This window comes from Aedes aegypti, chromosome 2, assembly GCF_002204515.2.
Source record: "Aedes aegypti strain LVP_AGWG chromosome 2, AaegL5.0 Primary Assembly, whole genome shotgun sequence".
NCBI classification, from domain to species: Eukaryota; Metazoa; Arthropoda; class Insecta; order Diptera; family Culicidae; genus Aedes; species Aedes aegypti.
In genome coordinates this window covers 331,581,346-331,605,567 of record NC_035108.1, presented here as the reverse complement: position 1 = coordinate 331,605,567, position 24,222 = coordinate 331,581,346, and the positions used below count along the sequence as shown (strand labels likewise).

Sequence of the window (24,222 nt, the reverse complement as noted above, 5' to 3'; positions counted from 1 at the left end):
AAACATCTGTTTTGTAAAACTTGTAGTTTTATAAGCTTGGATTTGCAGACATGACCCCAGACAATGATAAGGTATTGAAGATGGGAGTGTATGCAACCAAAATAGAATTTAAGAAGTTAAGAAGTTTAAAGTTTGACGTAGATTGTAATAAACTGACAATTTGTAATACCCTAGAATGAAAATGAACATGGCAACAAAAGGGTTTGGAGGAGATCTATATCGACGAAGTACAGAGGCTCCTTGATTATCCCTTAGTTTTGATGATTCAGGACTACCAAAAATTTTGACTTTAATGGCAACTCATCAAGATATATCTTTGAATGATGTCGTTAGAGTAAAGTGGGGCAAAAGTTCGAGTGGGGTAAGAGTTTTTTTTTAAGGCCGCACGGGACGTCATCATAATCACCCTATCCATTTCAAGAAGCAAATCCCAAGAACCACTCCATATATCGATGCGAAAAAGTATCACTATGATTCTATATATGTAGTGCACAACCCGATACATTTTTAGCTTAATCGGTTCACTAAAACTCGAGATTTGCTTCCACAAAGTTTTGATGATTATTGTCAGAGTGAGACGAAAGATAGGGAAAATAACACGTTCTCCCGTGTCCCCTTAAGATTTCTAGCTCAATTCAAAACAAAGCTTATAAATGTCACGGTGGTTCGAATGCTATTCAAGTGAGAGACTTTTAATCCAAATATCATAAAAATCGATTGAGATTTGGAAAAGTTATGGTTATTGGTTGTTTTTCGACGTGAATATTGTAATTTTTGGTTAAACTTTCGTTGCATGGAACCAATTGAAGATAAAATCTTTTTCAATATTTTATGTAAGGGCGTTTCTAGGCCTATCATAAGGTTGCTTTGAGGTGTATTCGTTTTTGCATAAATGCTTGAAAACAATTTTTGGCCCATAGTGGGGCAAAAGTTCGACCTATGTATAAAATCACGGAAAAATTTGCAAATTGCCTAAAATCCACATATTATCTTCAAACTTAGTTAAATTAGCCTGATCGTGTGAAAACTGTCACCAAAATTTTACATTTCTACTTAGTTTTGCGAAAAACTGGTATTTTTGAGTATATTACAATTAACCCGGTTTTGGATAATTTTTTGATGAAAATTTAGTGTTTTTTTCGTCAAACTTAAGTTTACGGCTGGTGTAAAGTATGCCTGTCATAAAAGAATCGATATTTTGTGTTTTAGCCAGCGAACTTTTGCCCCACACTAGATTCGAACTCTTGCCCCACCGGTGGGGCAAAAGTTCGAATAAGACAATCAACTTTGAAACTGTTATAACTAAAAATGGGTAAATATTTTGACACAAGTTTGTTCAGCAAAATTATAGCCAATATGTTGAAGGTTCACTGTATGGTTTTTGTTTTGTTTTAACTGCTATTGTTTTTCTGGAAACTTTGATTATACCACTAAGGTCGAACTTTTGCCCCACCTTACTCTAGTGTTATTCATAACATGGTTAAACATATTCAGAGGTTTATCCAAGACTTAGTTAACAAATCGCAAAATCACTTAAATTTGGTTTGGTATTTGTTCAGAAATTTTTGTAGATATTTTAACTGCATTTCATTCTGAATCTATATTGGTAACTACTCCAGGAAACTTCTTTCAGCACTTCCATGCAGAAACTTAGAATATTCTAAGTATTTCATCAGATTTATTTCTAGTAGTTCCTGTAAGAATCGCCTTGGATGACGAACCACTAGGAAAAAGCTAGTTAATATCTATCTAGCGTTAATAAACAATGGATAACTTAAGGAAAAGATATTGTAGCAAAGCTTCCTAAAATTTCTTCACAGATACAGATACAGATTTTTAATTCTTTTAGGAATCATTCTGCGAATTTTTCGTAGGTCCAATTAAGAATTCCACTGAGGAGACCTTCAAGCATTTTTCCCCTAAGGGACGCCGAAATATCCTTTCAGAAGTCTGCCCTGATTCCTTTTCAAATATCGCCGTGGTGCTGCCACGAGCAATTTCAGTTCTTTCATATACCGTGCACCCCCGCTAATTTGAACGGTACCTCATGCAAACCATCGGGGTTCATTTTTAGTGTGAACATCCAGTCACCTTAGAAACGTGCTTCTGGTCACCTTTTTGGCTGTTTTGTTTTGATTCTGCATTCCGTTCCACAGCGTTCCATTTCACTTTACTCCGTTCCATGAGCTAAATGACGTTTGAATCATTGTTAACCTGAACGATGTGCAAATTAGCGGGGTACAGATTAAAAGTGGTCAAACTAACGGGGGTCCCGGCATACCCCTTGAGGTTTCACTGAGATTGAAGGCAATCTCAATCCTTTGGATTTGTCCTTCAATTTTGCTAGGCAACCCTTCTTTGATTAATCCAGGACTTATTACAGGCATTCCTGCAAGGAGTTTTCAAGTTGTACATACAGTAACTTAATAAGGATTCTAGGTCTATGCGGGCCACTTCGGTACTTTCAGAACATGGAGCGGGCCGCAAGACATGAAAGACTCTATTTTGATGGATTTGAAATATCTATCTATATAAATAAAAATGGAGTGGTGTTTGTATGTCACGAAATGACTTAAGAACGGGTCAACGGATTGGCGCAAGTTTTTCACCGTTACACTCAAAAAGGGATGCGACGTGTTTGTGTGAGGAAACACTTCGGGAAAGTCTCCGGAATAATTGGGAAAACGGAAAAAGACTAAGGTTCATTTTGTATGGGGGAATTCTTGACGTTTTCCAACAGCCTACTTGATGGAAAGACGAAGTTTGCCGGGACCCTAGTAATAAAATAAAAACCCTTCATTAATAACTCAAACAGCTTTGAGTCTTTTATAATTTTCCACCTGCATTTATTGTGATTTGCTTTGATAGATGGATTATTGGGAATGTTGTGTATTGCACTTCGAAGGTCACCAAACAGTGGCTCTAAATATTTTTCCATGCAAATGGATCCATACCCAAAGTCGTGTAAATTTACGCGACTAATTACGGAGCTTTTCTATCCAAATGCAGATTAGGAATTAGTTGACTGCATAATTGCAACAATTGATTATAGTCGAACAAGCTTATTATAAGTGGCAGAAATACTTTCACAAATGATTTACAAACAATGTTTTGTTAAAACGTAAACAATACTTATTAGCGCGAAACCTATTCACTGCCTTTTCTTGTCCGCCAACGGCGAAAACAATACGTTTGACGTTTCCGCACTTATGAAGTACGGGATCCAGTAAGGTAGAAACTGCGCAATAACTTTTTTATAATTAGAATGTTTCTAGGTTTGTAAAATCCGGTTCTCATTTAAGAGATCAAATATATGAATTTAACAGAAAGAATGACGATTCCTCTTCAATGCTAAAATATCCCTCATATCTGTCTTTTAAGCCGGTTCAATCCACACAAGTTTTGTGAGATTTAAAAGGTATTTGTGCCAATAATTTCATCTTAGAAATATTAGAAATGGGAAGAAAGCTTTCCCAACTTCAGGAAGACAACTTTTCCAGCTTCTGGAAGGAAGTTCAGAGCCGTTCATGAAATATAAAATAAACAAGATAGCATTCCGTCTCTGTTCAGCACGATGTAATGCATAATGTACAATTTAATAGTATGTGATTGTAAGGACTTAAGAAATATAATCCTTTTTTAATCAGATCATAACAAGCGGGTAGCAACTCATTTATATCCAACGAAGTCTCGCGGGCCGCAAAAACCGAGGAAAGGGCCGCATGCTCTACGGCGAACCCAGTATCCAGAAGGTGGCCAAAGCTGGAGGGATACGATGGGCAGGGCATGCTCAAGAATGCCGAACAGCAACCCTGTAAAGATGATGTTCGCTTCGGATCCGGTTGGTACAAGAATGCGTGGAGCACAGCGAGCTATGTGGGCGGATCAGGGGGGGGGGGATGTATACGCAACGAGGTTCGCCTACCGTTCATGTTTTGTGGGTGTATTCGTTTGGCTCACAACGCTGTAAGTGTTGAAATGCATCAGCATTTGCTGTCTGGCATGGCCCGCGTTTCGACCTGTGCTGTTAGGGTCGGCCCACGTGAGAGATGATGCTGTTTGGGACGGCCCACTCGAGAGATGATTGTTAGGCGAGCTTTGTTTGTAGTTGACAGCCGTACACCCACCCTGGGGCGGATCAAGTCCACATCGATTTGGCGATCGTGGTGAAGAAGAAGGATAGAGAGATGCACAAACCGAGTATTGTGGCGTGAAATTGTTGTTCAGTGGTATATATCTGTTTAGATGCTAACTAAATAAATGAAAAAATGCTTCAGACAGTAGAGCTAATCCAAAGTATAAACTCTTGAAATCATCATAATTGATGGATTGAATTAAAAGAAGATTTCAATTCATTCAATCGAACGTGCTGATTTTCTACCGTGTGGGGTTTTGATTTCTTTTCGGATGAAAAAAAAAAATGAAAATATTCGTAAATTGGACCATTGGCGTCTACCAGCTGAAATGAAATAGTTTGAAATAAGCGAGCGTAATGATCTTCAAACATCCTAAATTGTGAATCCTGTCTAAGCATACCAATACTCGCCCCCAAAACTTGTAGCAAATTTGTTTGTCCATAATTCAAGGTGAAATTAAAATTCATTACGGAAATTCAACACGCGCCGCCGCGGCAAAGCACAGCTGCTGGCCACATAGCTGGTTACCTTGTTCCGATCCGTTATACCCGCATTCAAAGCCAATTCTGTCTCGATAACGAAAAAGCTAACGCTAATCTAGCATCCTCTCTGCTCGTTCGGAATATCTTCATTGGTTGGAAGATATTTGCCACTGATGGAATCAGCATTTCAAATTTGTCCCCATTTCCCACATGAATCCACCCGCACGTCATCGTGTCGCTTCGTTTAGGTTGACGCCATGTTTTGTACGAATTATTCATCATTTTGGTAGCGATTCGAAATAAGAATGAAATCCAGTTGAAGGAACATAACAATACGTTGCTGTTTCGTCCATACATAGGACAATAGTCAAAACTTGAGCTTCACTATCAAGATTTTTCTTGCTCTGTTAATCAAATAGTTTATCACTCTGTGATAAAGAAGCGTTTAAATTGGACTATCAAATACATGTATGTTGATTTGAATTTCTTCAGGTGATAAATCGAAATCATTCCTCAAATCTTAAAAGCTCAAATTTTCTTTGAAAATAAAAAACGGAAACACATTCCTCATTTTCATCGCCGTACACAATAACTTGACCAGAAGACCAAATATATAATTTTGAAATAAAAACAAAAAGCAAAATGGGAATCTGACTGATGATTTCGATCTATGATAAATTTCTTTAAGAAGCAGTCAAATGTATCCAAATGTTTGTAAATCATCATCGATGGTGACATTTGGCCTAGGGGGTAACAATGGACCAAAGCATAATCTAAAATAACTTAGTGAAAATAGGAACATCTTACATAAAATTTTGAAAATGTGTTAACTATCATCAAAAATCAATCTCCTAGAATAGAACTTATCTGTGGAAGTAATAAACCATAGAAGAAGAATGTCGCTGGAGTCGCAGTAGAAACATCTTTTGCTGGCGGAGATAGGCGGGGCTATAAATGTCAACGCGAAAAAGTATGCAGTTTGACACTTATTACCCAACATGTTCCTGAACGAGAACAAAGGGAACACCAGCGGCATTATTCTTCTATGGTTTATTATGTCTATTGTTGATCCTGAAGAGCTCGATTATGTGTGAATCGTACTCAATTTTGTGTAACATCGGTCTAGCGTATTCAACTTTGAAAGAGTTTTAACAATTTTAAACCTTTCCCATGGTCCAAGATTTTGGACAAATATACAGGACGGCGCATGATCCGTTTTAGGGATTGTATTTTTTTAATTATCTAAAAAAACAAGAAGTTTTGCGAGAGTTACAAACAAAGTCAAAGATCCAATATATCCTGAAGCTTTATCAAACACCCGTTTATACAGTATTGCGTTTCATGAGCTAACATTGTAGTTGCGAAAAGCTTTACATTATCTAAACTATTCGTCACAACGGCGAATAGATGACGGGTGACCTTGGCTAGATATTCTTCGAGCTGGTAAGCATATGTTAATTACACACAATCTCTGTATCTCTGTTTCTCATATATAAATCGCATACTTGGTTCAAATGGGATGCCTTGTATCCAGTTCCCGGCGAACACTGGTCTGTTTCCGTGTTACCTAGCGAGCCATATATTTCCAGATATTGTAAGTTATTCCTGTAGGATTGAATGAACAGTACGGAGTATAATAACAAGATGTACATTGATTAACTTTCAGCACAAACAGGATCTGAATCGACAGAGAATATTTATGGCACGGTGCTAGCAAAGATTATTTTATCATAAAGTAATTTTTGATATTCATCATATTGTGGTACAACGATGTATTATGTGCAAAACAGGATCGGTTTCCGTCAGCCTAATAAAATTTTATTTTAGGGTTTATCATGAACATGTTACAATGAAAATAAACTAATACAATCTTTCTCTGAAATCTAAGTTAGAGACTAAGTAAGAAAATAGTGAAATAGCTTTCTTCTGGTTTGGTTACTTTCTTTTATTCCTTGTCATCCAAAATAAAATGCCATCGTATATTCTTTGCCTCATAAACATGGAAATAGAGCGCTGCATATGACGAGCCTAACCTCACTTATTTGACAGCTGCTGGTCCTGTTGTTTACGTTTCGGACTTAGTCGTTTTTTCCATCATTTTTTCATCTTCGCATTTCTATCACCAGCATGCTGATGGTGACGATTTTCCACGGTAGGAAGATAGAATAATACGATCCGTGGGTATCTGCAGTGGATTTGACCTCTCCTCGCAGCAAACTTTCACAAAATTAAGAATGATTCGAAAAAAGTACTAAGTCCAAACTGTAAACAACAGGACCAGTACCTGTCAAAATTTATGCGTGACGTCACAGTGCAGTGGAGTATTGGCTTATCCCTACCCTTTCGAGGGTGTGGCATAAGGCAACGCACAGTGGAGGGCCTTCATACAAAGGTCGGACAAAACCTCAAATACGTCCCAAATCGCTTGATAATGGTAATCTATTAACTATCTTGGATACCTGATACCATCCTGTTGGAAATAACTGTCAAATTGAAAATTCGATATTCTAGTGAAATTTGACCTAATAAAGTTTTTTCATCCAGTGGAATGAAAAGGCCATTGTTACAAAAAAATTGGTTGTAATGTAAAAATTTGTGTATGAACCTAAACTAGAGTTACATATTTAGGTTCAGTAAAGTTTTAAACGTGTTTCGACACATTATACAGATTAGAATGATGATATAGATAAATGTAATTAAAAAAATATGGAATTTTCATCTCTAGGGGCAAAGTGGGACGAGAAAAACTGTTGCACGCCAGAAAGTATGGATGATTTGCTGCATCATAGTGAGTAACTCATTTTCTCGAAACACTTCACTTCATTAATGATTTTACAGTTTAGAACGTATTTAAGAAAAGGGGGTTTGAAAAAGTGTTTTTTTGTGTATGCTGGTAAAAAATTGTTATTCCTGTAAAGACTCCTACTGTCTCTAGAAAAATGTCTGGCTACGCCACCGCATCATATAAATAAAATAACGAAAAAAGGATAATATTTAAGTCCCTCTATCAAAGATTTCAGTTTGTTTCTTAGTGATTCGATTATCCGGATGATTCGATTATCCGGAGTGAAAAAAAATTGATACTCCGGATAATCGAGTCCGACCTGTATAGCCAAAACAAAGGCTTAAGACTACGCTTCCAGATGAAGCCTATTGAGCTTAAATTGGTTATGATTTCGTTGAGATACAGTTGTTTGAATTTTGCCAGGTGAAACATAGTTGATGAATTTTAAGCAGTCAATTTTTGCAGACTTTCCCGCACTTATGATGTTGTCAAAAATCTAAAACAAAACAGATCAATCTCAAATTTTGAGAAATTGTCACTCAATGGTATAGAAATCTATAGAAAATATTAACAAGTGATTTATTACGTAACGCTAAAATTAAAAAAAAAATATTACTCCTCCCCCCCTCCGTAACGCTTTTTGTACGAGAAATTTAAATTTTTTGTATGAGTCGTAACGCTTGAGACTACTCCCCCCTCCCCTTATAGCGTTACGTCACAGATAAGTTACGTAATTTGTGGATGCCGCCTAAGGCCAAACAAACTAAAGCCACAGATAATTACTTTTATTGAACCAACCCATCGGTTTGTAATTTAAACCCACGCTAAAAAACTGCGCCTGGGAAGATTTTTTCTTCTTTTTCTAAGTGCATGACATATGAAAAAGCTTCGTATTGCTAAGTATATCTGAGCGTCGTTAAGTTTGAGACAATTAAGCAGAAATCAACACAAGATCGACTTTTCAGGATGCGTAAAAATAACACGCACGGTATGTTGGTCCATAAGAGCCGTAAAAATAACACGCACGGTATGTTGGTCCATAAGAGCCCGATTTCATTTAAATTTATATAACCCTTTCTTTCCCATTTCTTTACGAAAAAATCGTTTTTAGAAAAGTGCTTAAACAATTGAGTGATGCAAATTTTAAAATTTTGGCTCCCCTATGCTTAAATGTTTTTTTATTAGGGTAAATAGAAGCTGGGAAGATTTCACATGAGAAAAGTATGTTCACTATTCCATAGATTATTATGACGAGCAATTAGAGGACTGAATTCAAAAGGTTTGGTTTATCCATAGTAATTTCCATATAAATTTAATTTGTCGTAACATAAATCCTAATTAAATCTGCCAGATATTCACAGATCATAAGAGTGTGATTCAAATTAAACAAACAGCTATTTAGTTGTAGGATCAAGGGGACGAATTAGGGCCCTATTTTATAAGCGGAGTCAATCAAAATGACTCGACTGGAGTCACTGTCGACCAAAAAAATCGCTCGACACGGCTTACTATGGCAGTCGATGGGTGACATCTGAAACATGCATGCTTACTTTGATTGACAGTGATTACAAATGAGTCACATAAATCTGCTTGATTTACACAATTGATCCCTTAATCTTCAAATAATATTTATATGAATTACACATATTAGAATATGTTGAAAAGGAAGAAAGCTAAATCTTCTCAATGGATTGAAGAATCTATAAATCAATACTGAATAAAAATCAATGACTACAGCGTCTTCTATGGTCGAAAATGAAATTATATTTGTTTTCTCATATATTTGGTTTATTTTATTCATACAAACTTCATGCTCGTGTTGCCCGATAGCGTTCAAATTTTCACAGTAGCTTTTCCAAACGAACATATTTGGGGGACGTGGCTTAGTATTTTTAATAGTATGATCATCATGGTTCACCCTACTCTAAAATCGTGGAATTTGACTTTTCTATTCAACTAAATCTCCAGAACAAAATTTTAATAGATTATTTTGGAATGGATATTTTTGTTCGCCATCGAGTAATTTTGCAATTTCCGTAGTTCGTCATCGACTAGATCAGTAACCAAAATTTGTTCATATCCCAAACGTATTTTGAAATTCGTGATCAAACGTCAACATCCCACCGCAAAATCGCTAGTGTTTGGAGGTGATTTTAACCTCCAAATTGCCAAATAACCTCCTAAACATCACCTCCAAGTTAGTTCTAATAACCTCCGTTGTATGAAATATGGTGGCGCGTCGATCGTCGCAAGTTTATCGTTAAACAGTCAATTGAAGGTCTGAGATTGCCATAACACTCTACCTAAATATTTCTAATCGTTAACCATATCGTGATGAACATGTTTGTTTTCTAAAATTTTGTTCTTTTCGTCATGGCGTTATACCAGTAAATTTGCAAATTCTCAAATATTCAAAACTTCATTATTTTTAGTATTACAAACTTTAAATTCTGTCTTAAATTCTGTGTTTTTGGAAGTACCTAAGAATTAACGTATTTCGTTAAATTGCAGTATCAACTGTTTGACATCTGTCTTTTGAACGTATTCAAATTTTCACTAGAAACATTTTTCCTTCAGGAATGGAAATCCGGAGAAAACTCGACTTAGAAGTGTGAATCAACTTCAATAAAGAAATTAAAAAAAAAATTATGAAAATATACTTTTCAATTTCAACCGCGATTTGTATGAATCTTATAAAAACGTCAAAACTAATTTGGTTAGAAAATATCCTGTGACTCACTAAAATTTACCGTTGTCCAGAAATTCCCGACCGGATGGTCACTCTGACAATGACTTAGATGAAACACAGATCATGGGAGTATTTCAAGGAGCTTTGTTGCAAGCACGAAGATACTCTATAACCTGGAAAGTCAACCTAAATTCCAGCCTTAAAAAAATAGACTGGACCTGGAATCGAATTCTTCTTCTCACCATGCGCGTTTATCGCTAAGGCCATTTGGATCCCTTCTTCTACCTAAAAAAAGGCAATGCTTCAAAGAAACAAATGTGTTTCTAAAATTGCATTGGATTGTTCTGAATTCTAGTTTAGCGTTAGAAATTTGTTTTTCCCTTTCAAGAATAGGGAGGTATAGCGAGGATCACCATTCTGCATATTATACATCGTCAACTAAACCACCATCATTTCCAACGGTCAAAATTATATATTTTCAATATCAAGACCAAATCGAAAGCTATGAATATGAAACGGCTCTCAACGGATATGTCCACCGCCGCATCGGCCTGTCCATGCTGATCGATCTGGTTAGCGATTCGTCTTCCGCCAACGAGGAGCAGCTGTCCTGCAACGAACGAAAGCAACATCACGCACCGCCTTCGGCCAACAGAGAGAGAAACCGGGAAGAAAATGGAAAAGAGCGAGAGCCTTTTGAAAGTCAAAACGCACCAAACCGAGCCGAACCATACGCGATGAAGTTTAAGTGCGTATATTTTAACTTTCCGATTGTCGTCATCGCAATCTGCGGACTTCTTTTCTTCGCGGAGTTGATGGGCACGAGCCGGACGCCATTTTCCAACATTGAAAATAGCACAGAAGAAGAAAGTGCGGCGAAGAGTCCTGTTGGAAGCAGTTTGAATTTTGTCCGTTGGAAAAATAGGTGTTCTGCTAGTAACCACAGCGTTACTTCTTCATTCTGGGATAAGCCTACTTGGACGCGATATGAATTAAAGATGCGCCTCTGGATGATTTCATTATACTCGCTTCCATTCTCGCATTCGAGTTCAAACGATTCACGTTGCCGAGAGAACATTTTTTTGGCAGCGGTTCTGCATCCGGTGTTCTGCATTGTTTGAAAGGAAAAGGATGGTACCTATTCTTACTGCTACTTCAATTTTCACCAATTTAATTACTGGGCCCATAACCTCTTAGCAGCTTCACAAAACATTTTCTGCGGTTTTTTGGAAAACTCTTGCATGCTATCTAAAATGTTGAAATTTGTTAGTTTGATTCAGAAACTAAGGTTTTTAAAAATCTGCTGCGCCGTTTCTGTGTCAGAACAAACACTGAAACAGAAAGCACCAACCTTTTCGTTCAATGGTAATCCATTCATGATCGAATAAAGAAATGTCCCGGCATCACCTGTGCTGATTCACAATCCATGAATGAATGTTCCACAGGAAGCGCATAGTACACTCAGTACAAGCGTGCAATGGCCATTGATTACAATTCTAAGGGCTCGATGGTGCACTTATGCTAATATCCATTCACTAGGTACATAGCTAGAGGTCAGATTGTTGATTGATTACGTGAATGAGCGTGCTTTGATGGGAACGGAAGGAAGTAGCATAGTGTCTCCAAGTTTGTAGTCTATGCATAACCAGTGAGAAATCCATATGAATGTGCACAGACTGATTTGCTTGTTCAACGACTACTATCGGACTTAATTCAAGGATACTCTGCTACCAGGCCAGAATCGACACATGATTCTGTGAGACTTGTTTACTTTAAGTTTTCGGAAGATTTGTTTATATTTACTAACCAGCGCTCCGATTGACGCAAAACAAGATACATTCTAATATATTTGTATGACGCAAAATAAGCCCTTCAAACAACCTCAAGGTTTAACACGTGATATTCTTGTACGTTTTGCAAATAGCACACAATTTGGATAACAAAGCTCGTTTAAAAATACCTAGCCCTTGGCAGTGGCAACGAAAATGGATAAATCCTTTCGGCATTCAAAACACAGCTGGTGTAATCGTAACGGCTTGGAGTAAATCGATCAAGGGGTTCACTTCCATCCACCTCGCTTTCGTTTATCACGCTGGAGCAGTGATCCAACCAAAACGATTCAAGCTTGGGAGGCAACTCACAGCGCCAGTACTGAATGGGATAAATTGTTGAATATAGTCAAAAAATAATGTCACATAACTTGAAACTTACCTGAATGGTGTGTAAGGTCTTCTCGGCACAGAGTAAATCTTTTCGAGCGAGTGCCAGCTTCCGAAGCTTCCTAAGTTTTCCAATAGCGTTGTACCTGCCATCCACAACTTTCTTGTAATATATTTTGCATAGTTTGAACCTGAAAAAATCATAGTGATCAATGCAACGCTAAAATTGTTTTATCAAGCAATGAGAACTGTTATACCACAGAAAACAGACGTTTAAGTCCGATGTTAAAACTGTGTAAGAAATTAACCGGTCATTTTAATTGGCAACACAAGTAACAACATCGTGGTGGCGCTGTTATCGCTAAGTTCGCATGACGATGTCAGGGGTGAATACGAAATATTTCACGTACTGATATTTGATGCAATATGCTGTGTGGCTACACTAATAATTTCAACGTATTTTAGTTTGATATTTACACTAGTTTGCAAAAGATCTATATACTGGCATAAACATCTCTTACCTGTGGTTATACCGTGAAGGCCCCATATTCTGCGCACATCACATAAAAACTGTGATTTGCCAAACCACAGATATCTGTGGCCAAACAATTATGCAGTTGCGGAAAATGTAAAAAAGTACTATTTTGTCCACTAATAATAATATAATAACATAATAACTAATGCTTTTTTTGTTCTTTTAGTCCCTTTTTGTTGTCATATATCTTATAATAATATCTTAACGCTTGTTTATGGAAAATTCTGATGAAGATTTGAGTAGGGGAAATCTGAGTAAAACCGACACCCTAAGCTTAATGATAAAATTTGTGTTTGGTAAACTAACTTAAAATTGTCGTATAACCACATATTGATTATAAATCTATCAATGCTTGATATCGATGGATGATGTATATTGGTTATATAGTGATTTAAATCAAATTAGTAAATCATCACATTTAGGTGATACAATTGAGAGTACGGGTAAGATCGACACCCTGTTGGGGTAAAACCGACACATGCACTTTGAGTAGTACCTATTTATACGTTGTGAACATCACCTTCACATGGCATATTGAAAAGGATGCTTTAAACATGGCTTTCGACTTTAAGGGCCCTTCCTCCAAGGGATTACATATATATTACGTAAATTATTGAGGAGAGGAAAGAGATGCACTAAAAAGAGTAATTCGCATAATGTCTAACGGCTAAAATGCTCGCTAATTGTTGAACAATCCATAATGCAGCCCACAGACGCTCAGACGGTTTGACCATGTTTGTGCTATGTTTAACCGTGTGTGATGTTGCTTGACGAACCAATTTGACAGTTTGTGAAACCGATTTGACGGTTGGCGAATCGGTCGGCCAATATCAAACGAGTTTGATTTGCTCTAACCACCCATGGGCGGACCCAAATGTTTGACGAACTGATCGTACCGTCTGTAGGGATGTTGCACGAACATTGACGTCAGGATGTAAAATTGATGTTTCAAAGTCCCATGAACTGCGAATGCAGATGGGTGGCAACTCAAAATGCAATCTTTAATTTATTTCTTTAGCAAATACACCAGCAGCTCTACCGATGATTCCATCAAAGTTCAAAACGAAATTCCTCCAGGGATTGTACAATTCCAGGGAATCCCTACAATTAATCCATCAGTTTTTTTCCCCTTTAAAAGTTCTGTTAAGGATTGGAATTCCATCAGTAGTACTTCTAAAGATTCAATAAATAATTCCACGAAGGATTACATCAGGAGTTCCATCAGGGTTTCCATTAGGAGTTTCTCTAGAAATTCCACCGGAAGTTTCTCTATAGTTACTATCAAAAGTTTCTCTAGGGTTCCATCATGAGCTCTAATGGGGATTTCATTCTTCTAAGAATTCCATCAGGAGTTCCTTCAGGGATTCCACTTGGAACTCCTCTAGGAATTCCATCAGGAGCTCCTCTAGCCATTCTATGAGAAGTTTTTCCAGGGATTCCACCAGGAGTTCCTTCAGAGACTCCACCTATAATTCCTCCAGGGATTCTATCAGGAGTTTTTCTAGGGATTCCATCAGAAGTTCTTCTAAGAAGTTCATCAGGAGTTCCTTCAAGAATATATTTAGGAATTCCTCCAAGAATTCCATCAGGAATTTCTCCAGAGATTCCATCAGGAGTTCTTATAGGGATTCTATCAGGAGTATCTTTAGGGCTACCATCAGAGTCCTTCTCAGGATTTCATCAGGGATTGCTCCAGGGGTTCCATAAAGAGTTCCTTCTGAGATTTCACCTGGTATTCTTCCAGAAATTCTATCGGGAGTTCCTAGAGAAATTCCATCAGGATTTATTCTAAGGGATATCATAAGGAGTTCTTCTACGGTTTCTAACAGGATTTCCTCGAGAAATCTTATCAACATTTTTTTTCCAGGAATTTCATAGGGGATTGCTATAGATTCTTTCAGAAGATTACATCAGAAGTACCTCCAATGATTCCATCAGAAGTTCCTTCAAGAATATCTTTAGGAATTCCTCCAAGCATTCCAACATGAGAACCAACAGGGATTCCTTCAGGAGTTCCTATAGGGATTCTCTCAAGAGTACCTCTAAGAGTTCTTCTGAAGACTTGATCAGGAGTTCGTCCATCAAAAGTTTTTTCAGAGATTCCACCTGGACTTTCTCCAGAGATTCCATCAGGAGTTCCTCCAGGGAATATATTAGGAGTTCCTAGAGAAATTCTTTTCGGTTTTTTCCAAGACATATCAATCCAAGGAATTCCTCTAGGGTTTCTATCAAGAGTTCCATCAGGAATTCCTCCAGGGATTTCATCAGAGAGTTTCTATAGGGATTCCATCAGGAGCTCTTCAAGGAGCTTCATCAGGAGTTTCTCCATGATTCCATCCGGAGTTGCTTCAATAATATCTTTAGGAATTTTTCCAAGGATTTCATCAGGAGTTCCTCCATGGATTACATCTGGAAAAAACTCCATAATTTCCATCAGGAAAACCCTCAAGGTTTTCAGCTGAAGGGATTTCATAGGGATTTCACTAGAAATTTGTTCAGAAACTCCTCCAATATTTTTAAGGTAATTTTACCGGGAATTTAAAAAAATCCTTTTGAGGTTCTTCCAAAACATTCTGGAAAAAATCTTGCAAGGGTTAGACGAAGATGATCTCCAAGAATCCCATAACGAATTTCTTATGGGTTTTAACCAAAATTCCCTATAAAGAATGCACTAGTAATTCCTTCTGAGACTTCACCAGTATTTTCTGTAATTATTTCACCAGTAAATTTCCGAGAGGGGATTATTTTAAGAAATTTCATCAGGAGGTCTTCCAGGGTTAACACTGGGAATATCACCAGAGTTTCGCTAGAATTTCAATCAGAAAAATCTACCAGAAGTTCCACGAGAAAATACTTCAATGGTTTTACTAGGACTTCCCTTTTTAGAATTTTTCAGGCTTATCAGAAATTCCTCCAGGGTATTGACCAAAAATTCTACAAAAACTTTTTTCTGAGAAATCACCAAAACTTCCGCGGGAGAATCGACCAGGAGTTCTGCGAAGGATTGAACTAGAAATTCTTTTATTTCTCTACTCTTCTATTTTCTTTCTTTCTTCCTTCCATTCCATCAGAAAGGCATCAACAAATTTCCAAAAGATTATTCCTCCAAGGATTCCTCTGACATTTACTCAGAGGATTAAACAAAGCATTTCTGTGAATGTCCTTAGGTTGAATCCCGGGAAGAATTTTTTGGAAAATTTCTGGGAAAAAATCATGGAACAATTTATTGTGAAATCCTTGGAGAAATAACCTAAGAAATCACTGAAGAAATACAGAGAGGATTCCCTGGAGAAATTCCTTAATATATCTCTGAAAGAAATTTAAAAGCAATTCCTGAAGGAGTTTCTACAGGATTCTCTAATTCCTGATGGCTTCCTTGGGAAAAATCCTTGAAGAAATACTGGAAGGAAATGATGGACAAATTCCTTTAGCAATCGTCGGAGAAATTTCTGGTAGATTCTTGAAGTAATACCTTCAAAAATCCGAAGTCGAATGCCTCGTAAGACCGAAGGCTTCCTGGTGGAACCCCTGGATCCTCATTTCTGGGTAAAATAACTGTCGGAGTTCCTGGAGTAAATCTCTGCATGTATTTCTGTAGGAATTATAGAAGGAATTTCTAGCAAAAATCATGAAGGAATTATTGAAGCAATCGCTGGGAGAATGTTAGGATTATTCGCTGAAGTATTTTTGGAGGTATTCCTAGGGAAATCAGTAGAAGAATCACTGGAAGATTTTTGACAGGAGCAATTCCTGGTGGAATTTTTGATGGAATGCATGTATTAATTTTTTGGCAGGGATTCATTGATTAATCTCTTTAAGAATTTCTAGAGGAATTCCTGGCGGAATCGCAGGAAAAGAATCCTTATGGAATCTGTTTAGAAATTCCTGAAGTTTTGCTGGAGGAGTTCCTGAATAAATGTTTGGAGGAAACATTGGATGAATCACTAAAGGAATCCATTGAGGAGGTTTTGGATAAATCCCTGGAGGACTCTATAGGAAAATTACAAAAAAGAATCGCTGAAGAAATTCTTTTTGCAATTTCTGAAGCAACTCCTGGTGGAATTTAAGGATGAGTCCTAGGAGTAAGCCCTGATAAAAGTCCTGGTGAGATCCTTGGGGGAATTTTTGGTGATGAATATCTTGAGAAGTATCTGAATTCCTGAAGGAATCCTTGAAAAAATATTATTGCAATCTCTGGAGGAATTTTTGGAGGCTGAATTACTGAATATCTTACTTGAGACTTTTTTGGATTAATCTTTGAAGTAATCGGTTGAGGAAATCCTGAAAAATCAGTAGAGGAACTTTTGAAGGTATCTCTGGAAGAATGTCATCTATACCTTCAGGCCTAAATAATTTTCAATGGAGGAATTTCGGGTTGAATATGTGAATAAATTTCTAGAGGAACTATTGATAAAGGAAAGGAAGAATTTCTGGTGGAATCCCTAGTATAATCCATGGATTCCTGGAAAAACTTCAAAGTAGAATAACTAGAGGAAACCACTAAAGATTCTGGATAGAATCTTTGATGAAATTACCATATTTAGAATATATACATGACGCTTTTGTGAATTTGAAATATATAAATGATTATGATGATAGAAATATTTAGAATTAGTTGGTTGATGATTTTGTTGCAAAAGGCACAGAGTTAGGAGCCATGCAGAATTAGGCGTTCTCGCGGTATATAGAGTATTACAGAAGTGTTTACTCCTTATCTTGATATTAGCGACTATACTTACTTCGCCTCATGACTTCTGCTAATTGCCAGGGCATCTTCAATATTATCACACAGACGCTCGATTTCGTTTTGCAATCGGACGATCGCCAAAATACTTCTCGCTTCAATCTTATTGACCAAGGTAAGCACCAGTCCCTCCAGCAGCCGTAGTGCCGTATGGACGTTTATCATCGAATCATGCGGAGTCAGCACGAAAACTTCCTGCAACTTATTCATCCAGGTATCCGCCGTTTCCCAAGCTCCATTCCGTACGCACCAAAGCCACAAATTGGCAAATAACCTCGTCACGACATACGCATCCCGTTGATACCCAAGGGCTTCACAGTTCTTCAGGAAGAAGCTCTCGCAATCTTTGTACGTTTCGACGCAGCAACTTGTATCCAGCATGATATCCATTGCAATCGAAAAGTACCACGCTTTGGCGGAGGTATCTTGATACCGGTCGGTTAGCGATTGAAAGTCCCGAAGCATACTGACGGCATCGGAGATTTTCCGGTGAGACATCAACAGCTCGGCCAAAACAGGAATTATATGCCATTCACTGGTTTTGCACTGCAGCGTATCGGTAATTTTTAAAACCACACGACCTAGTTCGATTGAAAGCAACTTCGTGGAACGAATCGTTCTGAAACATTTTAAATAATGTTAACTCGGAAGTTGTTTTCTGGAAAGATGAACTTCATACTGGCACATGATCAAAGCGGTGTAGTACTTGACTACAGCTTTCATGTAATCCATATTGATGAGGTCAACATTATCCGCTATGATTTCCAACGATCGCTCTTGCATCCAGGTAATGTTATCGGAAAATCCCATATGAAAAGCTAAAACGCAACGGCAAACTTAGTAAACGGATCTATTACAATAATTACATACAAGGACGTTAACTTACCAATTTGAAACATGCTTGCAAACGCTTCAACCAGCACAGAAGCGTTACGACGATACTTAAGCGCATGTTTTAAGCTCCATACGGCAGCCAGCTGAGCGAGCCTCCACTGGGAAAGCCGCCGGAATAGTTGAAACATTCCATCGAAGCAGGAAGACAGTTGGGAAGCGATCAGCACGTAATACAGCGGTTTCGAACGCCGCGCCGGTTGTAGTTCCCGTCTCCGAACCATTCGGCACACCTTGCTAAATAGAAGCTCAAACTGAAGCTTGGCAATTACACTAAAATGAATATTCAAAGGAAGAAATTATCAGGCATTGCAATCTCATCTGAGCGTAGAGATCATCTTTGCATGTTGAAAAGATATTATCCCTAATCCAAGAGCACATTGAAATGATTCAATCTTTCCATCTTGATCATAAAATGATTACAATTAACAGTTCATAAACGTACTCTCGTAAAACCAAGTGTTTGATGTCCCACATCTGTGGAATTTGTTGTAAAAAAAACATTTTGCTCGCTTAGTAAAGAGCTGCACCGGTCCTTGAACTTCCGTCAGTGATTTTCTCATATTCAAAAAATGGTAGTAGATAGAGATGGTCAGACGAGTTCGGCTGCAGCCAAGATTCTTTTGAACTGCTGACGGTAATCATTGCTATTTCTCAGCGGTTATTTGGCATATGGTATTGATTTTGCGCCCATTTCTACCAAGCTTTTGCGCTCAATAAAACAATTTACTTGGCTGGGAATTGATTGTAGTGAAACGAACACTTTTATATTTTACACCTATGGATTCATATTGTGCTTCCCCCTAATTGATTGTTAACGTGAAAAACTTTATAATTTGTTTGATGATCAGATGATTGTATTAAATATATTAAAGGGCTTGTTTTATTTATGTACTCATTGCTAAAAAAATGTTAAAGGGGGCAAGATCCGTCATTGGTTTAGAAATTTTCATAAGCAGCTTAATCGTTCAAAATCAAGAAAATTTACACAATATTGTGTTCACTGTATTCTATTCTCCAACAAAAACACAGTGAACAAATTTTCTTCGAAGATTTTTTAGTTTTGAATAGAAAAACTGCTCTTGAAGTTCCGTAATCATCGTACGATGACGGATCCTTGAACGAAAGCCTCAAAATCAAGATCATCTTAAGATCAAACGCGGTTTGTAAAGGAACTGAATTGGTTGAAGTATTAAAAAAAAATACATTTATAACGAATGCAAACATGGTAATCTTTATTTGACGTCTTGTTAAGGCTCAAGAATCCATCATTCAATCATCAGCAGTCATCAAAAATTAAAAACCAGTTTTATCGTTCAAATTTGAAGAAATCCCCGTAAAAATCTATCATTGCATTACAGATAGTAAGTGTAGTGCAATGATAGATTTCCATGAGTTTTGCTTTCATTTTGTGCAAAAAAACTGGTTTTGAAAATTTGCAAAACGATGATGGTTATTTTCCTCTTAATCCCACAAATATCATGCAGCAATAATATTTAATAATATTGTGAAATCTAGATTGTGGGAAGGTTTTTCTCATATTCTTCGTTCTTCGTTCAATCCTTTGAGGCGAAAATGTTGACGTTAAGGTATTCTTGATATATCCTGGTGCAACATGGGAGGAGACCAAATTGGGCAGGATAATCACGATAATGTTCACTGAAGTAGAGGGTTGCGTTACCTATAGATAAAGGGAAATAATGTGTTGATCTATTTCAATAAGAAAAACTAGCTTACACTTCCACTAATATCACAAATCATAATAACTTTTGATCCTGTCTTCTATTTGCATGAGTGTCACTTTCTGAACATTTGTTCCGAACAGTTTGCTGAGATTAAAATATTCTATTGATGATCAAAAGAGTCAGAGATCTAGGTGAAAAATCGATCAAAGAGCTCAAAGATAATATCTTGTTATTCGATCCATATCCCACTCAGATGATCAAAAGATGAGATGAAATGTAATGCCTGGAAATTATAGTAAGAGTTTTACAGAATACGAGGTGGTAGATAATGGATTCCCATATAAGTTTTTATTTACAATACAAAAACGAGGATTTTTGTAAACTTCTTCTCATTAGTTCAAGCATAACGTCTACACTGGGGCAAACCCTGCTTCTCAGCTTAATATTTTGTGAACACTTCCACAGTTATCAGCTGAGAGCTTTTTTTACCAAAGTTGCCATTTTTGTATTCGTATATTGGCAGACTTATAAAAATTTCTGGTAAAATTCAGTGATAAATCAAGTTAACATTTGTGCAGCAAATCGTAGAAGAATCCTTGCATCGAATCCTGAAGGCAGCAATGTTTTCTTCAAGGATTTTACTACAGGGTGTCCGCAAATTATCCGTACAAACTTTGGATACATGGTTCTATACAATCAAGCATAATAAATTCAATATTCCTGCATGGTTTTAAACATTGGCTTAATATATTCTTAAGAAGCAGGTTTGACAAATTTCCGATTTCATATAATTGCAAAACCAACCCAAATGTATTGAGGTGTCTTGAAGGGAGCTGTTTTTTGAGCTTTATGACGGAAGAGAAATGTCCATAGAACTCACTGGATTTGAACCGTACAATTTTCTATTTCCAGTCTAACTTGAAGCCACTAACCTGTAGATTACTTCAAATAATAATAGGACATTTGTATTCATCTTTTTTAGGTTTTAGAGATAACACATTTCCAGTATGACTAGCGGCCCTCAGTAAAAACGTCTCTGAAAAATTTAAATTTGCCTATCACTGTAACAAGCAATCATTTCGAAATTTTTTAAAGTTGTATTTTGTGTTAACATATAGATGTATTATAAAAGGAACATGGACATTGATTTTTCATTGTTTTCATTTCGAGATCATCTTTCAAATATTTTGCTGTTCGGATAATTTGCGGACACCCTGTAGGGATTCTCGGAGTAATTCAAAGAATTTATCCAGTAAATTTTCAACTATAATCTTTTTTTTTCAACAATAATCTCCGTTTTGTCACGGTTTTTATATTGATCATATCATATTTCCATAAATTTTACTAGGGATTCTCGGAGTAATTCAAAGAATTTATCCAGTAAATTTTCAACTATAATCTTTTTTTTTTCAACAATAATCTCCGTTTTGTCACGGTTTTTATATTGATCATATCATATTTCCATTTCTAACGCTAAGTGGTATCTTTTAAGATACAAAACTTAGTTTAAAAAAATTGAGTTTATTGGCTTTACTTCTGTTTCCCAGCATATTATTCTATAAATAACCACTTCCACAGTAAATAACTGAGCGCTTAACAGATATGGTATTGAAATAAAAAGTGTACCATAAAACCTTTGATAGTTTTTTCGAATAAAACTTGAATATTTATGCAAGCTGAATAGAATTATAATATATATTTTTAAAACAAGTACTGGTAAAAGATTTTCAAAAGATTTATTCTGAATGAATATATAATTTTTCATATATCCGAAAGTTGGTATTCTGTTTTGGGGTAACTTTGATGGAGTATAAATCGAACAAAATTGAATCAATTACGGAACATTTATAGGGTGTTGGAAATTTCTGACTTAGATTACAAAAATGATCCCAGTTTGTAAAAATGGTTTTCGCTAAGAGATTTGAGACCGAATTCATGTTCCACTACAACTAGGCTGTCAAGAATAAGCGACGAACTCATTATGACTCCATCATTTAGTGATCGTAGAACAGATTGTTTGTAAGCGTTTTAAAAATGCTAAATTCCCATAAATTTTTAATATTTGCATATAAATCCTCAAATGTACTTGATTCCAACGAAAATAGCTTTGACATGAAGTGTCATATTAATACTCTTTACTTTTGCATTCGTTTTGCTTAACTGATTAACAGAAACTTTGTTATTTCGTTTGGTTTGTCATGGATCTCACACTATCAAAGTTACCCGCATTATCATAGTTACCCCGTTTTACGGTACTCCTAAATTAGATCCCTGAATCTCGTTCTAGATTAGGATACATTTTCAACAAAACATCTTTGTATGCTAAACACTTTTTTTAAAACAAACATTAATTTGATCTCTAGAATTTTTTTCTAGGTGCGGTTTAGTTTTGTAATATCTTTAGATAAAACTAAGTTTTAAAGTGTTCAGCACATAAATGGCATAACATCTCAGCTAGTTATCAGTGAAACATATTTCCACAGACAAACAGACGTAGCACTGGCGAAATTTCCATCGATCACTCATTTAACGGTCAATTCAAACTCGCTATGTTGCAAACCAGAGGGGCGCGCTTCGTTTTTCTTCGTATTTGACGTTTCGCGCTATCGTCTCTGCAGTCCTCATTCGCGTCTACGAAGGTAATTACCACAGTTGACCCTAAGCTCCAATTTTTTTTACATGGCAAAGCATAGGAAGTCAATTTTCAAATGCTTCTAAAAAAATCAAAACACTATTTAATTACACTCTATTAAGTGTACGGGGTTAGACTTTTGAATGTGAAAAATGACCTAACATTGAAAACAATACAAAAGCAATGTCCATGAACATTTTTCAATACGTTTATATGTGAACAAAAAACAGAATCATACTTGTTTTTAATTATGAATCGTGGTTTACGGCTAGGCTAACCAGCCGAGTGGCAGTTTAAAAACTACCGAAAAGCTAAACCATTACATATAATTTGCAATTGGATTAGATGGACAAATTGATGTGAAGATTTGCGAAAAAGTTACACGTCTTCTCAGTGAGACGATTCTCTAGTTGGGGTGCGACTCCCCGATCTCTAGTTGGGGCGCGTTACCACTACGCCATGAGAGGATTCATGAACGCAGAAGTTAACCTGAATTCGATTTCAGCTCAATAATCACGTGGTCCTTTTTCGCAAAGTGCTTCTCTTTCAGAAGAATTAGATGCCCATTCAAACACAACGCTCTCTATTTATATCCAACGCCTAGCCCGAGAGCGCATTATTTTTAGGTAATGAAATAGAACACAACACTTCGGTAGTTGTTAAACTTCCACTCGGCTGGTTAGCCGTAAACTACGATTCATAATTAAAAACAAGTATTTATCGAGCAACGGACTCATGTTCCGTAACCGGTCGTTTGAGAACGTCGCGACCCATTGGAAGCCCACACAATAGAAACCTCAGCCAGTACAATTGCTGGCTAGTGTTGTGTGCTATTTCATTACCTAATAATAATGCGCTCTCGGGCTAGGCATTGGATATACATAGAAAGCGTTGTGTTTGGATGGGCATCTAATTCTTCCGAAAGAGGTGCACTTTGCGAAAAAGGACCACGTGATTATTGAGCTGAAATCGAATTCAGATTAACTTCTACGTTCATGAATCCTCTCATGGCGTAGTGGTAACGCGCCACAACTAGAGATCGGGGAGTCGTAAGTTCGATTCTCACTGAGAAGACGTGTAACTTTTTCGCAAATCTTCACATCAATTTGTCCATCTAATCCAATTGCAAATGATATGTAATGTTTAGCTTTTCGGTAGTTAACAGAATCATAGACAATTGCGAAAAGATTGCTTCATAATTCGTACAAGGAAATTAATATTTTTGGAGGCTTTATTACTGAGGGCTACTACCTATTCTGGGGATGTTATCTTCTTAAAATTAAAAAGAAATCTATTCAAATTTCCTATTAGTATTTGGATTAATCCACAGCTTATGGGCTTCATGATAGGCTGAAAATAGAAAATTATACGGTTCAAATCTAGTTCGATGAACATTTCTTTCCGTCATAAAGCTCGAAAAACGAATCCCTATAAGATCACTCAACACATTTGGCTTTGTTTTACAAATATTTGAAATCGGAAAT

General features: G+C 36.8%; 1 protein-coding gene across 1 annotated transcript in view; it reads right to left on the bottom strand.

Moving 5' to 3' along the window:
- Positions 1-11,905: 11,905 nt before the first annotated feature.
- LOC5574681 (adenylate cyclase type 10) overlaps positions 11,906-24,222 on the bottom strand; it is a 78,878-nt gene continuing 66,561 nt past the window's right edge. Inside the window, exons 18-22 of the mRNA XM_021845958.1 lie at positions 18,417-18,694; positions 18,210-18,348; positions 17,526-18,149; positions 12,304-12,442; positions 11,906-12,243 (exon numbers count right to left, since the gene is read on the bottom strand). Coding sequence (XP_021701650.1) covers positions 12,043-12,243; positions 12,304-12,442; positions 17,526-18,149; positions 18,210-18,348; positions 18,417-18,694 — 1,381 coding nt within the window. The 3' untranslated portion in view covers positions 11,906-12,042. The remainder of the gene's footprint in view (positions 12,244-12,303; positions 12,443-17,525; positions 18,150-18,209; positions 18,349-18,416; positions 18,695-24,222) is intronic.